At 30.8% G+C, this 19,808-nt stretch overlaps 2 protein-coding genes across 2 annotated transcripts; one reads left to right on the forward strand and one right to left on the reverse strand.

Moving 5' to 3' along the window:
- The first annotated feature begins 1,317 nt into the window (after window positions 1-1,317).
- LOC131841771 (juvenile hormone esterase-like) lies at window positions 1,318-5,410 on the forward strand. The gene is made up of 3 exons (XM_059190097.1): window positions 1,318-1,559; window positions 3,017-4,317; window positions 4,636-5,410. Exons 1-3 carry the CDS (start codon window positions 1,413-1,415, stop codon window positions 4,847-4,849), a joined length of 1,662 nt encoding a protein of 553 aa, XP_059046080.1. The 5' UTR covers window positions 1,318-1,412; the 3' UTR covers window positions 4,850-5,410.
- Window positions 5,411-7,450: 2,040 nt separating this feature from the next.
- LOC131841711 (importin subunit alpha-7) lies at window positions 7,451-19,306 on the reverse strand. The gene is made up of 10 exons (XM_059190026.1): window positions 19,121-19,306; window positions 16,777-16,950; window positions 16,088-16,300; window positions 15,243-15,466; window positions 14,304-14,413; window positions 13,698-13,851; window positions 12,128-12,332; window positions 11,762-11,889; window positions 11,299-11,469; window positions 7,451-9,722 (listed from the first exon to the last, which is right to left on the reverse strand). Exons 2-10 carry the CDS (start codon window positions 16,948-16,950, stop codon window positions 9,515-9,517), a joined length of 1,587 nt encoding a protein of 528 aa, XP_059046009.1. The 5' UTR covers window positions 19,121-19,306; the 3' UTR covers window positions 7,451-9,514.
- Window positions 19,307-19,808: the final 502 nt, after the last annotated feature.

Here is a 19,808-nt window from a genome sequence, read left to right on the forward strand (position 1 = left end):
ATAAAACAAAAAAAAAGGAAAGCAAGTGTTGATTATAATGTGTTGCATGCATCAATTCAAATTAATTAAATTCATACATATTGTTATTTCATCAATGCTTAGTCTAATATTATAGTTATACTACAGCTCATTGTTTACAGTTGATTCTAAAACATGTTTAATAACTATTTGATTTTAAAATAATAAGATTGTAATAAAAATATGGGATAGTTAATAGTTTGTATGTTTTATAAATATTTGTAGCCACACTGTATACAGTGTACTCCTAATTTACATAAAAAAAAAAGATGTCTAGTGAATATAAATTTATTATTGTAGAGGGAAGTTGTAGTGGGTATGTTGTACATTCACAAATAACTATTATTGTAGAACTTGAAGATAGGTCTATTAGTTAAATATATCAGTTGTCATCCAAACGTTGTTTGATTCGATACACATACAACACTATGTATTTGCTAATTACAAAAAAAAATGTATTTATATCAGTTGTCTAGTACCCATAACACAAGCAACTCTGATTATCTTGGGACTAGACGCTGTGTTAATTTCCAGTTGGTATTATTATTAAATATTATTATTGTTAATATTATGATTATTATTAAATGTGGTTTCATTAGTATGTCGACAGTTGGCAATGCTTTAGACTATCTTATATTGAATAATAATCGTAAAGGGTGGGGTAGGAAATTGTTAGTAGGTACTGGGAACTGGTCGCCCCATTAATAGCAATATACTATATCAGGTTAACCTCCGCGGGTGGCCATCCACGAAGCCTTGTGGTTAATTCTTGATAAATTTATTATGAAGAGCAAACTCATCTGACTTCATTCTAAAACAAAATATCTTTCACTGGTAACAACCCACGTAGGTAGGTATTATTACAGATAGCACAAGCGGGCGCACCATGTCATCATAAAAAACAGACGTTAAGATACCTATATATTTTTTTTATATTATAATTTCATACTTGCATAGTCTATTGTACAACTTTTTAAATCAGCTGAATGTTTTTATTGATTGTAAACTACAGTATAATATAATTAATTATAGCTAATTTCGAGTCTATTTATAAAAAAATTTGGATTAATGTCAACGTTGTTAATTACCTTGTTAAGATAATGGACTAGTAAAGTACATTATAATGATTTAATAAACTTGGCTATCTAATTACATTCTCAAATTCTTGATACTGGTAATAGGTGGAGATCGATGAATACTTGATTCGTGTTAAGTATAAGTACGTATCTATGTATACCTAACTATCTCAAACTTGTTCATGTTTACTTATAGGTGACGCCTGTCGCATAGTGGTATCAAACATGATACCACTTATCAGTGTATTTTAGTGGTTCGTGACATTCAAACATTCGTTATTGACGGCTCGAGTGTTTAATTTTTACAGCCTCAATAACATGAATTCATCAGAGAAATATAATTGTGTCATACAAACATTAGATGGACCAGTTCGTGGTTTTATGGACGATACAGATGAACAAATTTGTTATAAATTTAAAGGGATACCGTACGGAAAACCTCCTCTAGGGTCATTACGATTTCTGGTAAGTCGATTTATTTATAAATTGTATTTAAAATATTTATCAAAGAAATTAATGCGCTTGCCTAGTTACACTTAAATGATTAGTTTTCATTTAAACCAATACATACGTTTGGGTTAGTTATTAGGTATTTTCAGACTAACAGATGACTATATAAATCATACTATCGTTCTATTTTATCGCATCTGATATAGCTAATCATGTAAATATAATTTAATACATTACCGATAGACTTCTTGAATAGTATAACGTGCGCCTCTATTTAAAATTTGCATAATTTTTATAGTTTATCGTCATGACATGACATATTTTTTTACGTTTATTTATTTGAAAACTTAAATAAGCGATGAAATAAATATTTACGTACATACATCACGTACATTTAAAGTAGGGCATAAATATATGAATGATATAGAAATAAAAAAAAAGGTCCCTACTTCAGTCTCTGCTATTTCAGTCACCAACAACTATGATTCTACCGTTTCCCTCTCTTACGAAACGCTGGCTGCAAAGTTCGTAATAAACGTGTCTTTTTTTTATGGATGATAACGGAATGGTGCACCCGTCTGCGCTAATGGGGCACCAATGTTAGGTGATAAGATGCGCATGAGGTCAGGTCAGTTAACCCGGCGTCGTGACAAATTCACCAAAAATTTATCACAATGGTTACCAGGAAGAACCGCGTGGAGGTCAACCTGACATGGTACATTGTTAGCAATAAGATCATCTGTCCACATTACTAAGAATTTCCTTTCGCCCCTGAATGGGTATTACCCTCTTTATGCTTCCAATTACAAAGATTTCATCATCCAATGGTGCCCCACCAACGGAAATATACCGTTAGCTACCATTTAATGCGTTTCGTCAATTAAAAACAAACGATGCAATCTTGTCAGTTATCATAGGCCAGTATAGGTATATATATTACACTGAGAATTATGAAACAAACTACAAACAATAGAAGCTACAGTCCGTAATCAGAGTTTGTAATGTACTAAATATGAAGTTATACTGAGACTGCAATGGATGTCCCAAATTATATTAATATATTTTTTTAAAATGCAACTAGAACAACCTTATACCACCAATATAACAATGTTATTATGTGGTCTAATATCTTTGGATATTTACCCAAAACTATACTTAGTAGGTACTTTCGTACTAGGACTTTTGCTAAATCTTATGTTCTCACAATTTTTATTAGTTAAGTTCTATTATTATATTTTCTATTTTAAAAGTCTTGATGATGGATATATATTTTTTTATTTGATAAAAATCCTGTCTACCTGCACTGCCTAACTCCTACTCATTAAAAACAGCAAACTTATCCCCACGAAGTGCCTAGTATTAAAGTCACGAGAGCGCCAAATGCAGGCAGGTTTATTAAACTTATAATAAATCCGCATTATTACAAGTTTAATAAACCTGCCTACATTTACTAATTAAGATGATAATTTCAGCCGCCAGTACCTAATGATCCATGGACAGAAGAGATTGACTGTACACAAGAAACACCAGTACCACTCTTTTCCTGCGAAGACGGCAAAATGGGATCAGAAGATTGTCTCTATATCGAGATATCGACACCAAATCTAAAACCTTCCAAACCCTTACCAGTTATATTCTGGATTAATAGCGTTATCTTTTCACATTGGATAATTGATTTCTGCGATTCTGCCACAATTACCAATCATGGTGTAGTGTTCGTAACATGCAGTTTTCGAATTGGTCCTTTTGGATTTCTTTCTTTTAATGATTGCACAGCACCTGGTAACTGTGGCCTAAAAGATATAGTTCTAGCATTAAAATGGGTGCAAATGAACATTAGTCGTTTTGGAGGTGATCCTGAGAATATAACACTTTGTGGAAGTAACAGTGGAGGATCCATAGTACATCTCATGATGTTGTCCCCTATGGCGAAAGGTTTATTTCATAAGGCTATAATTCAAAGTGCTAGTGCTCTGAATAACTGGTCTTTGTCACTAAACCCATCTTTGACGGCAACTGAGCTTTGTCAGCAATTAGGAATAACAAAAATAGAAAGACATGAAATTATTGAAGAATTAAGATGTTTACCTGCCCATGACATTATAAATGCATTTAATAATCTAAATTGTCGTTTAAACGATACACCCCATAATGATATTTTCGATGCTGTTTTCAAACCATGCATAGAAGATGAATTTGAAGGCCAAGCAGCATTTCTTACCAGAACTCCGCTCATAATTATAAAATCAGGAAACTTCAACAAAGTGCCTTTTATAATTGGAAGTAATAACACGGAAGCTTCTATATTAGACCACATTAAATGGGATTATTACAAAAGTAATCTAGAAAAACTCCAAGAGAATGCTGGATTTCTAGTGCCGAGATCCCTATGTGTTGAAGAAAGTAAATCAAAACTTGTTGGGGAACAGATTTTAAAGTTTTATTTAGGAGATTTTGAAAGTCTCACAGAAAAAACTAAAAAACAGTATCACCAAATTATGAGTGATTACTATTTCCTCTATTACTTAAATAAAACTGTACGATTACATAGTGAATATTCGCCCGAATTCCCAATATTTTACTATATACTTAATTGCACTGGCGAATGGGAAGTTCCGGAGAAGTTAGAAATACTAAATTTATCTGGACATTTCACTGAACTTGGATTTATATTTCAAATCAAATTTGATTCCAAAAAATGTAAAGGAAGTCGCGATTCTCAAATCACTAGAAGCAGAATGGTCAAAATGTGGACTAATTTTGCTAAACATGGGTAAGTTTCACTATATTTAAATAAAGAAATATACCTATCATCATATAAATTAGTACAACTTAGGTAAAACAGTTTTTATTGTGTTTTTGCTGGGTAAGTATAGAAACCATAGACACTCGTTACCATTTACACTGTCTCAAGACAAATAATGTATGAGTAACTAATTTCGCAAGTTTAACGCGAATAAATAAATAATTACTATCGCTAGCGATTAATTTTGACACTGAACAACTAAAATGCTGACTGAACAACGCAAATGATCATTTCTAAATAATTCATACTGATATAATTTGTTATTGTGATTTATTATCATTTCAGAAATCCAACTCCTGACCAGGACGATCCATTGTTACAAGTCACATGGGACCCAGTTGAAAATAAGGATCAATTACATTATATTAATATAGGTACAGATATAACAAAAGGTAGAAATCCATTCTACGAAAGAATGTCATTTTGGGATAAATTCTACAAAGATAATGTGTTTTTAAAAGCTAACGCATATTTTAATGGTATGGGCATAGCATGGTAGGAGAATCAATTTGCTGTCTAATAGACCAGGTCGACATGCTGGTTCAAATTATTATTCCAATATAGAAAGCAAGTGAGCGATTCAATTATGATGAGCGAACATTTGACCGGTTTCTTGCAAAATTAACGGGAAAAAAAAATATAGCTCTGTAGATACATACAAAGACAGAGCAATTATTTTTTCGCACACTGGATCATTCTACCGACTCATGAATCGACAAATTGTTAAAGTTAATGTAATTTGGACCACAATCGAAACGAAGACTCGTGATTCGACTGACATAAATCTATTTAGATGTGAAAATGACTTCGCAAGCAGAACTGAATCATATACAAAATAAATAAATTGTTAATGTAAAGAAGGTATGTACAATCACGAACACAATTAAAATATGTATAAAATCATCATACTATTATACACTATTTTTACTTAGTAGAGAATCTATATAATAAATCATACATTTCTCATCTACTTTCAAGTAAATTTTTAAACACGACTGAATATTACGACTGAATTTGAGTTATATTAACTATAGGTTTTCTTATATTTTAATACTTTTGTACTTTGGCACAAGTTTTATTTGATATCATTAGATTATAATATATTGTATATATATAATATTTAGAATTTTAAATCTCAAAACTGAAATTTATCGTTACAAATCAAAATACGTGTACCTACAACTACTAAAACTACACTATGACCAATAAGATCTTGACATATTGATTATAAACAAAATACATGTTTTCAAATATATAACGTTTAGGTATATATATATTACATTTTATGTGGAAACGTCAAGCGGTTTGCTTGGGTGAGGTCGGTACAGGGTAAAGCTATTTTCAATTACGAAACGGCACATTTACGCTTGTTAACAGTATATTTTATTTATTTACTAGCGAATTTACAAACGTATCTAACAGAAAAGCATAACTCATCCAGGGTCCAATTATGTTTTCAAATCATTCAGGAATCCATTGAAATAAATAAACAATATTTCATCAAAATGCGTTTAGGTATATATATATATATATAAATAGCTGTTCCCGCGACTTCACCCACGTGGAATTTTATTTTATTTTGCCTAAATAAAAGTAGCCTAAGTTACTCCCTATTACATCAGCTACCAGCCAAAAAAAGTCCCGTCAAAATCGGTCCAGTCATTTCAGAGATTGGCCTGAACAAACAGACCGACAAACAAAAATTGTAAAAAATGTTTTTTGGTGTATGTACCGCATTTACGTTCAAATGCATGTAGTAATAAACGATGATTCTAATATTACAAACAGACACTCCAATTTTATTTATATGTACCTATAGATGTATAGATATAGATAATTGACGTATATACCTACATAACGCAACGAACTGTGAAAACTACGTAAAGAAATAAATCGGTATTCTGACTCGCTAATAGAGGATTCTTTATTTTAAATAAATCCATTCAAAAATGCGTAAGCTTTAACATATAAAGAAAATTTATTGAAATTATCAATAAATTTTGTTTATATATTATACATAGTCTTGCCATGTATATTACCTGTATTTTTTTATTGCATAAGTTACTTTTAGTACAGTGTTTGTATAAATATTAAAATTAGATAAAGCTTATTCAAAATGTTTCCCATTGGCCATACAGTTCATTAAACTTTGTTATAACTAGCCGTTAACAAGAGAAGTTCGAATTCTTTCCACGGGAAAATTGTTGCCAATCTTAAGGATCGCTTGGAGTCTCTCCAAATTATCATAGGGTTTAGAGCAAGCCATACTCTCTAAAACTGGTTATACTAGATAACCAGTAGTAGATTACGGTCAGTCATCAGCTTTGATGAAGTTCGGAGCGCTCGTTTCCAACCAAGCTTGGGCGGATAGAACTTTATGACCTGGCGCTGAGTGTTGCTGAAAGGTCATTCTTGGTTATTAAATATGGTGTTATTTAGGGGCTTAACAACCTTCTCTAGGATCTAGGATGGTATCTTGATACACTTGGGCCGATGTTTTGAAAAATATAACCCAGTCACTCCTTCATAACAATATATGCATAGCATAGCTTTGTTAAAATATTGCTCAATTGTAAAAACATTTTCACCTGTAAAAAAAACTGTAAGCACCATACCGCTTAAATAGTTGTTTTGGTTTTACCATCCTATTCTTTTTTAAATAATCAGTTAAATAATGACCAGTGCATCTCTTAAAGGAAGGCGTAAGACCTCTTTTAAAATAAACGATATAGTTCTAGGAGCTATCTTCATCTCGCGATATAGAATTTTTCCTTTCTAACAGGATTTCTTAGACTTTTTTCCTTTACTGCTTTGATTGCCATTCGTACGAACACTGCGTGAACGGCCACAAACAGAAGTTTTATTGTACCTATCAATAGCCCAGTACACAAAATACCAAGCGGATGGAAGTTCAAAAATTGTATTTGACTTCATACCTTCATGTATAATACAATCCCAATAATTCGGTTCTCTCTATCACCCCACTTCATTTTCATATAACATATTTATTTGGCACCTGATTGCCGCGAAAATAAGATTGAAAGTGAAACACAACACAACAGTGGCACATTCCAAATTCAAATTTTATACTTTATTTATTTAAATTGTATCAGTATTTATGGCCAGACTGTAGTTTACTTCCATTCTAAAATTAACTGTAAGCTATAAAAATGATATTTATTATAATAATAACAAGTACTGCGTATATAGACATAGGCTAAATAGAAAAATAGGTTCAGTCTCAAAATTGATTGTGCAATAACATCGAACGTTCGAAGTGAGTTATTTTTAAAATGGAGATGATGAAATGCAGATCAAACAAAAGACAGTAAAGTGTTGGTACCAATGTGTAATATGACCAATAGAAATAATAACTTTACGCAAGGCAATATATATGTTTTTAGATAACAAATATTGACATAAAGCCAAACAAAATACATATATTTCAACTACAAAAGAAATTAACTAGATACACTGTTATCTACAATAGCAAAGAAATATTGCAAGTTTTTCATTAATATTACATACACATAGTAGTATACTCTATACAGAAAAAGTGCAAACAATTATAAAATTACCTTCCAGTTGAGTGTTTTTTAAAAACTTTATTGGTATATACATTTCTACTTTACAGATCTGTAAAGTAATTTAAACTTATGCATATACAAGCTGTAACCGAAATAATGCGCAACATTTTCGGAGGTCTAATTGTAGGTGATAAGGATCTCATCTATTAAAAAAAGCATAAAAACATTACAGTGGGTTACGTAGCATTTAAAAATAATTGTCATTAATTACCTATATTCTGTGTTTTATATAATGACATTTCATACTGAATAAATTTATTAGACAAAGACGTAACTGAACATTTTCTTAGTAATGAATGTGTAGTATAACAAAATAATACAAGAGAATTAGGCAGAATCTAATTTTCCGTCACACATTCATAACTTTAACATGCTTTGGACTATAAAACAAGCTATTACTTTGTCAAACCAAAGTAACATACATAAGTAGTAAGTACCAACTAAAGTATGGTACTATAAAAATAAAATTTACATGAGTGAGAAGTACTTTATAATCTCTAATGCAAGGATGGAATTGTAAAAGTAAATTTGCTGATTGCAAAAAATAACCAACATATAACGTTAATAAAATTATAAAATTAAAACAATTTCTAAACTAATATTACAAAAAGAAAAGGTTTAACTTACAAAATTATTAACACATTTTAAAAATGTGTTCAAATATATAAAGCAGATTGTAACCACTAAACTGGCCTGAATTTTAATAAATAAAATTGAGATCCCTACAATAATTGCACACGTGCAAAAACGAAATGAGTCGCTAGTTTTACAAAAAGGTTATACATGATCTACTCGTCTATATCAGAAATGATTGATTAATGATTTACTAGGTTATCTGCATTTACTGCTTAGTTTGCAGATCGCCTTTTGTATATATACATCTTCATATATATATGACATATACGAAATTTAATATATTACAAATAATTTTAATGACAATAAATGTCACAGGGCTAAATATGTATACATAATATTCCCGAATATTCCAAAGTAACATTTGGCTGTCAAACAATACCTACAATGTGCAACAAATCTTTGTCTGCAATAACACATTGCTTTGTTTCAATAGTAGTTTTCATTATCTAAATTAAGAGTTGTTATGACTAGTCCATTTACATACTTCGTTATTGTGAGTCTCTAATTTTAATACAAAATTTAAATAGATAGGTATATTAATTTATGTTATGCTTGTAAATAGTAGTAGGACATTTAATGTACATAATACAGTGTACTTGCCGTTTATTAAAAAACTTAAACAGATCTCGAACTAATAAGCGTTACTTAGCTAAATTTAGAAATCAACAACCTGTACAGCACTTTTTAAGTGTCAATGATAATAAACATTTTAATTACAAATATTACATACTAGCTTTAAGTTACAAAGGTCTCAATAAAGCATTAATGTAGGAATAAATTGATTATGTAAAATATATATTGAACTGATCCACAAAGTAAAACCAGTTGAATATTCAGGTAACGAAACATAAATTCTTCATGTTACTGTGTTATAAGCCACTTAACCAAGCAGAAAAGTAAGGGGACATTACTCATCACTATAGCGCGGGCACAGGCCTCAATTAGAACTGGAAACCACCCATAGGCACCGACTGATCAGCGCTGAATTGATATTGATCGGTGGTTGAGGAGACTGTAGGTGCTAACCGACCGTCTTCCTCTTCCGATCCGAAGTAGTTCTCAATTATCTCGAACGATTTTTGATATATATCAAGATTTTCGTGCGATTGTAAAAATTCTATTTTGTCATAAAATTTAAAATTAGCACATCTTTTTAATTTGTACATAATTTAAAAAGTTTAAACAAATATATTTTTTTATATTAAATATTACGAAAGCCTAAAAACAGACAAAATTACATACAGTACATGTTTATTTATATAATTAAGTATATTATTATATATATCTGTAGGGGACAGTTTACACACGACACTAAGACCCCAACGGCCTTATTACAAAAAGATAAACCTGGTTTAGCACTAGTAATAAACCATTCACCAATGTATTCCTTATTACAAAATGAAGTTTCGAATCGTGATTCGTCTATGGTCTAAAGTTAGACCTGCGATGCCCCTAGTTTAACAGTGGTCTAAATGCAAAAAGTCAAACTCCATTTTAAAAATTGTATTGTAAGTTGTTGCTTTTTGGAAAATATTTTAACTAAATTAAAAATATTGAAAGCTAATTTTACGATAATAAAAATATATAAAAGACGTTATTTGTTATTTTTTCACTCATTTGACTTTGAAATAGTGACCATTCGAATCGATCCAATAAAAATATCCCGCCGTTCCTTTTCTCCGTATAGGACTCCTACTTGTAATTTAAAACTGATTTTCAGCCTAATAGTACATTAACAAATATTTATATATTAATGAAATAGTTATAATGACGACATAGATGAATAGAAATAAATTTATTTTTAGTTTATACATATTTATTTGAAGTAATATTGTTTTTGATCTTTTCAGTTTTCTGGTAAAACGGAACGTAATTGTACGCTAACAGACATTAGTGACTGATTTCTGTATGGAATACATAATGAACGATTTAACTGTAGTACTAAGTAGTCCTCTGTTAGATCTGGATTCGTAATAATGGAATAAGCCTATATTCCAAGTATTAACTTTAGGAATGGTTTAAACCACGACCATTTAGACCACGTTTCGTCCGAGTTTTAACAGATTTTTTGTAATAAGACCGCAAAGGTTGTAAGATTGAATCCAGTTGCCAAAAAAGATCTTTGTTTCAAATTACATTTCTGACTCACTATCTGGTCATACTTAACACTGATAACAAAATTAATTCCAAATACGGCGGCGTTTTGCACGGTATCTATAGCAGAAAAGAAAATTTAATTTGTAGGTTAGATTAATATTATTAATGATTATAAATAGTTTGTATAAAATATGCTTTTAATTCAAAATTATTAACCTTATTTTTTCATTAGAATAGGACTCTTTATTTTATTTTATTAAATGTCTATTAATAAAATTAAAATAAAAGAACAAGTGAACAGTATATTTTGTAATTTTTGAACGCAATATATCACTAAAGGTATAATATCTAATTACTTTTAAAGATTTACAATATTCCGCCGCAACTTCATAGTAGTGTTTTATCGATAGAAATGATTTATGTTGCGGTAACCTTACTTGATCGCATTTTTTTAAATGATTTCATATTTCAACAGTCATATGTTACATAATTGCCCATAAATCCAAATACGGCGGCGTTTTGCACGGTATATAAATTGTTAGAGATTCAACATGGATAATTTGTAATAACACTACAAATGTAGTCAAAAGACAAATCATAAAACTTGTATCTTACTGTAAACTTATACTTACCAAAGCATTCCTCGATAAGTGCCGCGTATGGATTGTCATGTTGATCCGATGGCTGACCAGCTCTTAATATATTATCTAAGCCATTGAGAGCAACTTGAACCGTTTTCGCATCGGTTAGAGTTAATAAATCACACAAAGGTGGTATGCAACCTTGCTCAACTAAATATCTAAAAAAAAAATCTATTTAGCAATATGGTGATTGTTAAGGATGAACTAATATATTATACATATATACATAATCCTAAATACAACTTATACGACAAAAAGATGATTATTTTACCATTTATCTCAGTAATCATGTGATATTATGCATTGGTCTTAAATGGCAATTAGGTACAATTATTATTTTAAAATAACTTTACCGTAATTTACTAACTATTCCATTGTTTTAAGATGATATATATAACATTAAATTACCTTAAGTCAATAATTTTAAGTCAAAAGTATAAAATAACTTACCTAATTTGATCTTGGGTTCCTCCACTGGTAGCATTAGTTATCGCCCATGCAGCTTCTTTTCTCGTTTTGAATTCAGCTTGTTTCAAAATTTCAATTAAGGCTGGAAATATATTAGCCTCTAACACAGCCTGAAAAAAAAAACACAAATGCGACGATACTACCACAAGATATATCATTACAAATCCAATTATTGAGACAATTTACAACTTTAATCTTTACTAAATGACAACCATTACGAAATAAATATGTAAGCTAGACGGTAATAAACTTTACAAAATATATATATTAAAAGTCGGTCCAGAATTATAGAAAGTAAGTACTACATGTAATACATAAAAAAGTGGCTCCTCTTGTAAAAATAGATACCTGTATTTGCACAGCATTGCCTGCCGTGATATTGGAAATCGTCCAGCACGCTTCCTTCCGATGCGCTTCAATGCTAGATCGGAGCAGCGTGTGTAAGTTGGGCAATGGGTTGCAATTCAACACCGCTTGTGTCTGTGCATCATTGCCGGTCACTATGTTGCCAACGGCGCGTAATGCAGCCGATACTACCGTTGACTTGTTATGCCTGAGAATTAAAAACTTAAAAACATGAGATATAAAAATATTATTATACAATAGTTTAAACTTTAATCTAAGAAATACTCATACCTATTTCCTAAATATAAAAGTATTCATTATAATTTTGTAAAAAGTATATTGGACTAATGAAACAAATATAATGCTATGAAAACTTAGCATTGCCAAAGTAGGACTTTAGGTAGGTAATGCTGTAATTTTACAAGCTATTAAATCTTAGTGCATTCTATAAAACTATTTATGCTTTTGCTCAGATTATTATTGCTTCCATTTATAGTTGACTTCAAGTAATATAAATTCAATGAAGTTTCTTTCTTTATAAGTCTTATTATTTTATTACTTATTACGTTATTGCGAGGCTGAATTGTAATATGCCGGTTTACTATATTTTAATCTCCCCTTACAAACATCGTCAACAAAAATCGATATGTAAATTTTGAACAAAGCATTTAAATTATTAGTATTTTAAAAAATATGGATAGGACATATTTTTGAATATTTATTAGTATTTAAACTGTTTATTACAAAAAATCTGTAAAAACTCGAATGAAACGTGGTCTAAATAGTCGTGATTTAAACCATTCCTAAAGTTAATACTTGGAATAAGCCAAGCATTGTTACGAATCCATATCTAAGAGAGGACTACTTAGTACTACAGTTAAATCGTTAATTGTATTCCATACAGAAATCAGTCACTCGTGTCTGTTAGCGTACAATTGCGTTCCGTTTTATCAGAAAACTGCAATGATCAAAAATAATATTACTTCAAAGGAAAATGTATAAAATAAAAATATTATTATTTGTATTTGTCTATGTCTTCATTATAACTATTTCATTAATATATAACATTTATTAACGTACCTACTATTAAAAAAAAATCCTGAAAATCAGTTTTAAATTACAAGTAGGAGTCCTACACGGAGAAAAGGAACGGCAAGATATTTTTATTGGACCGATTCGAATAGCGATATTTCAAAGTCAATAAAGTGAAAAAATAACAAATAACGTCTTTCATATATTTTTATTATCGAAAAATTAGTAATAATAAAAATAATAAATTAAATATTTTTAGTTAATAAATTTTAAATTTAGTTAAGATATTTTTCAAATAACAACAACTTACTTGACTTGACTTTTTGCATTTAGACCACTTAAACTAGGGGCATCGCAGGTCTAACTTTAGGCCAGGCCATAGACGAATCACGGTTTAAAGATAAACTTTTTTTTGTAATAAGGAATACTTTGGTCAATGGTTTATTACTAGTGCTAAATCAGGTTTATCTTTTTGTAATAAGACAGTTTATGTCCTATAATAATATACGAAAATAAATAAAGTTTATAGTATGCAACTTACATAAGTAGCTCTACAAGCCTTCTGCAGACACCGGCATCAATCACTGCCTGTATCTTTTCGTTTGGTCCATCAGACAAATAAGATAGTGCCCAGCAAGCGTCGCTTAACACATCCGCGTCGGTATGATGAAGCAACCGCGCCAACACTGGGATACCTATATATTGAACGATTGTAATGTTAGAGCCGTTCTCAGGCAATGGATAGAACGAACGACTGTCTGTAAATCCTGATCCTGATCCTGTACATCAAGTCAAACAACCAAGAATTATATTTAAATACTTAATTTAAATGTACTAGATACTTTATAGGTGAAAGCCCAAATACAACAAAATATTAGTCAAATGTCGTTTATTGTTGGGGCTAATAATTTTATTCTAATATAGGACAGCCTAGTTACATATTGAATAAAATTATAAAGATTATCCCAACAAAAATTTGTAATTATTAATACTGGTATTGATATGGTACTTTAGTGGAATTTTTAGTGTAAAGAAATTTACTAAAGTTAATGTACTACTCTAGTAAAAACAACCTATGTTTTTTATATTCTAACTCGAGAGATAATGAAGTAAAAGCACATTGTCTGCATTAACAGAATAAACTTGCCTGGTGCTACAGCTTCGAAATTCGTTGGAGGGTTCTTGCCTCTACACAAATTTGATAATGTCCATACCGCATTTCTTGTCATGGATAGTCTAGTGTACTTATTTAATATTCTGAAAATATAACAAATACTTCAGTTACAATTAGAACATTTTCTTACACAAAAATAGAAGAGAAAGGAAATCACACACACAATGCATAAAGAAATATGGAAAGTTTTCTTTCCCGAGGAGATAAAAACAAAGAATATCCTTCACTGACGGGTCTAATAGCGAACTCTGAAAAGGGCACACACTATGTAGGTTTGCTACAGGTGCTACACATCTGACAATAGCCCAAACAACCCAATAAAAAAAAATAAAAAAATACACAAAAATACACACAATTAGAATATTTTCTTACACAAAAATACACATAATACTCTGCACACACTGTAGTTTTCAGTCTACTATTTCAAGTAGTCCTATAGGACAATCTAGTCAGAGTGTGGTTCTATGATAACAAACTGATGACATGCTCATTTTCTAATATGTGCATAATACAATATGTAATTACCCAGGCCTATACCTACATAATGATATGAATACAGATATTTATACTCTGCGAGATTCGAACTTGCAACCATCCGGCAAGGCTCACTTCTGTTGTGTTGCTATTGAAATAAATAAATAACCCTGGACAATTAACACAGCGCCATCCAGTCCGTAAGCAGAGCTTTTGTTATGGGTTCTGGACAACTAATAAATACTTATATATGTTTTTGCAAATACATAACATATGTGTATTATGTATTTGAGAAAACACCCAGACAATACAACCAATCATACTAATGAATACAAATATTTGCACCATGCGTGGAATCGAACCGCTAGACTACCGAGCCCGTCGATATAAATGTCCATGATATGTATGTGAATAAGGTGTAAGCGTAAAAAATCTGACTGTATAAGCGGCGGCAGCACGCCGGCCTGCAGCACAGTGTCGCGGCAGGCGGGCGAGTCGCCGGCGACGTTCCCGAGCGCCCACACGGCCTGTTCGCGAACGTCGTCGCCCGCGCCGCTGGCCGCCAGCGCCACCAGCACAGGCACCGCGCCACACTCCACCACCACGCGTGTCTGCTCCGACGAGCCCGACGCGATGTTCGTCAACGCCCACGCCGCTTCGAACTTCAATCACAAATGTATATCTTGTATTACTCTAGCCGGATCCGAACAGCCTACGAGGCTGTCTTATAATGCAAAGAATGTAAAGTATAACTGCCAGATATGTTTTACAATAGTGTGCATACCCTCACAGCATACCCTAAGCTCTGAAAACGTAAGTGACGTACGCTAGGCATACTGCGTGATAACATTATCATAATTTATAAATTCTTTAATCTATATCAATACATTATATATGATTATACAAATATAAATTCTTTACTGGAAATAATATATTAAATACATTTTAGTGTAATAGCAAAAAGTTATCTTTGGTTTTTTTATGTAGGTTACTTAGAAAACAAGCTGACGGCTCACCAGATACGCAGCAAACGTTGCCTATATACATATATAGGAACAGCAATACAGACATTAAATTATCATTTGATACCTGTGATACCACTCATGCCTTACAATTTGAAGACTAAAATGTCACATATCCTATCTACATTTCACTGCTTAATAATGGCAACCTAAAACTGCAACACAGCTTAATTTTCAGCTTTACAGCTGAAATATGTTAAACTGAGGATCCAACCAGATTTTTCTCACAAAACTAGAACTGCAAACAAGATTACTATTTACCTGTAAACTAGGATAATCACTATTTGTCAGAAATTCAACAAATTTTGGAACTATTCCAGTCCGTATAACTTCATCAATAGGCGGATTGGGCTCTCGACTAAGCAGTTTACGAAATTTTTGTGTAGCCAGCACTTGCTCTTGGGGGTCATCACCATAAAGAGTTGCCACCATGGCTGGAGTAATATCATCAGTTGGAGATAAATTCATATCATCCTGAAAATATAATGGATAATTTATACAACCATAAAAAAAATTAACATTACTACTATATTTGATACACTTGTATGTTTTTTTATTATCGCGATATCGGAATTAATATTTAATGCACAAAAATTGTGCAATTCACATAAGTAATTTAAACATAACTATAGCAGCAGAGATTATATGTTAATACATATTTAAAAATAAACCTATATACTACATACAGAATTATCCTGACTAGTTTTCTTTTTTCAGGTTTCTTAACATCAAGGAAGAAGAATTTCAGTTCTCTTGATAACAAGTTTGGCACAATAATTCTAATTTAAAATTAAGACTTAAGAGTTTTACAAACTTACATCTTTACATTCTTCACCATTTTTAACCAATATTCAAATACTTTCAAATCCTTTTTTTTCTATGGACTGACATAAGTCAAATTAATATTGTGATAATTTTTATAAAAAGAAACATATAATTACAGTACTTACTTGTAAAACAATATCAGGTGTATTGGTTGCTGGGAGATTAACATTTCTACGTTTGAACAATTGTTGTTCTCTTTTTTGTTTCCGTAGCTGAACACCCTCTTCTTCACGACGACGACGTAACTCGTCCGCACTTAACCCCACATTCTTGTAGCGATGTTTGTGACCACCCGACATCTAATTAAAAACAATATTTTCATATATATGGTAATTTTCTCTGTTTTTAACAACTAATTTTTAAATGTTTGACAATAAGTCATAAAAGGATTGAATAATCTCAGTTATATCTAGTGTTTGTAAACATTGTAAACACTAAGGAAAAATTAATTATTACTAATATTATAAAGTATTAACATTATAAATGCGAAAATATAACAGACTGGTTGATTTTAACCTTTCAGTACCAAAATGGATGAATTAACATTAATGAAAATTAATGCATAAACATAGATTGCACCATGACAGAAAGAATAAGTATAAGATATGTTTTGCGTCAAAAAATAATCAAAAGGGTAAAAATTAAAGCGAATTCAGCAAATCGGTACATGGCAAGTGTCTACCAAATTAAACCTGGAGATGATATTTTATCCTATCAAGCCTAGGCAAAATATTTGGGCATACATTCTAATAAGAATCAAATGTGGAAAACGCACATTTAATAAAAATGCAATGAGTTGAATACATGACTCAGAAATCTAAACTGGCTGACAGGCAGAGGATCGCACATCACCATGGAAAAGAAGACACTCATTTATAAAACCATAAAATAACCAATTAAGTTCCAATTTAAAGATTTTGCAACAGTTTCAAAATAAAGCACTCAAAACTATAACTGCTGCACCTGTATTCATCAGAAAAACTGAGAGTACACAGAATGAGAATGGTTAGAAAAGAAATAGAACATAGAACAAGAGCATATAGATATTGTATAGATGCACCCCTAGACAACCTCTATATGCTCTTATTACTAATATCTTTGCAAGAACACTACATGAGCCGATAAACTATAGAAGGCTTAAAAGACATCAAGCATAGGATTTTATTCATGGATGAGAAAAAAAAAGTTAATGTAAAATGAGACAGTTCTTATCAAAACCATATTATTTCTGAATACACTCAATGTAAAAATTGGATATATAAATTTTATCACAAATATACATTCTATGAGATTCCTTAAAAATAGAAGATCCTCACCGTTGCTTCTCAATACATCCATGAAAATATTATGTATGCCAGGAAAAACATTAACAGTTTTAAAAAAGTAGGTGATTACACTAATAAAAGCTTATGTAATGTCAACAAACTAGTTTTACCTAAGTGCTGTTTGACAAAAGTCAGTAATTCGTTTCATGGAAATTGCGTAAGATTTTACAACAAACTCCCAAAGTCTGTAGTCAATTTGCCAGAAAAAAATTGAAGAATTTATAAATGATAATAATGTTTTTGTAGAAAATATCTAACTTAAAATTCATAGGGCTGACAATGTTATCTGATTGAGCAGAGAGCAGAGAGACGGAGTGCATTGCGGTGCGGTTTCTATATTGATTGTCGCATGCCTAATCCTTGTTGTTAATTAAATATAAGTAAATCAAGATTTATTTAAAAGAGCAACACACAAGTTTCTGCTTATTATTCTTGTGATGAATCTGCATTCCGAATAAGCGGTAGAATAAAAAAACTTGACTATTCAAAAGTGCTTATATTAAGTTTATTTGCATAAATATTATTTCTATTTCAAGACTTTCAAAATTATCATTTACAAATAATTGGTAATATTAAAAAGGAGTGTAACCACTAATGTTATTTTGTACTGAGTTATTGGGCCTATAATGGGCCGTTTTGAGATCTATTTTAAAATTATCTTCTTTGATCCTCAATTTTTTAAGTAAAATGTACAGGGAAATAAATACACAGTTTAAATAAAGTTATAATAACAAACAGACGAAAGATTGTGTTTCTATAGAAACAAAGATTAATAAAAAATAAATGTATTGTGAACAATAGACTTGCTTTCAGAATTAAGGACAAATCAAAATAATACAGTAATAGTTTGTTTGAAAATCAAAAACAATTATAATAATGTTATTTATCAGTCGTACTTAACAATACCCATTGAAGTATAACTAGCAATGCAAAGTAATTAATGGTCATGCTACTAAATGTACTTAATAACTTTGCTGTCGGAATACTATTAATAAAAATATATAATATTGATATTATCAACTTGTATTGGTATTATATTGATACCTTAAGTGTATAAAAACCAAAAATCTGTAAAGACTGTAAATACATTTGTGGAAACAGTGAAATAGACAATTAATGAAATGGTAAAATGTACTAAACTTACTGTGTTTAGGAGGTGAAATTAAGATCTTATGTTTATGGAGATTAGATATATAAGCAATCAATCGACCATTTATTAATTAAATAATTTTATTATAATGCATGTACAAAAAATTATTCGATATATCAATATCGTCGATCAGTCAAATTGAATCACGTCATGAAAAATTTATTATTTTTTGTTATTAACCAGGGTTGCCATCTATAAAACAAGTTTTCCTAAGAAGAAATAAATAATCACATGAAATCTAGTACATTAGCTCAATTTAGTTCTTTCACATCATATGTCCTAGTATTTTGACCTATAGTCGTAGGTTAAGATTTCGTACATACTGGTATGGTGAAAAAATCCTCGTACAATGCCGAACAATCTCGTATTTGTACGGGAAACTTCATAATCTTGGGATAATTGTAATGAACGACTCTGGATTCGCGCGTCGTCTAAAGTCAGAGGATGCTGCACCATGTAACATTCTGATAAGAACTGTATTATATATTCAGTAATTTATGCTAGTAAATGATTAAAATTTAATTCATTTTTGTATGATCTCAGACGAGAAAAAGTTTTGTACGAAAAATTACCTATGGATATAAGAGTCCAAGATCCAAGAGATTAAACCAACAGTATGCTATAGTTAGTTTGACATAAATATTCAGCATATATTTAGAAGCTCCTTGGTAGTAGGAGTATT

The sequence above is a fragment of the Achroia grisella genome, unplaced genomic scaffold, assembly GCF_030625045.1.
Source record: "Achroia grisella isolate CSIRO2021 unplaced genomic scaffold, CSIRO_AGI_Agris_v1 utg1920, whole genome shotgun sequence".
NCBI classification, from domain to species: domain Eukaryota; kingdom Metazoa; phylum Arthropoda; class Insecta; order Lepidoptera; family Pyralidae; genus Achroia; species Achroia grisella.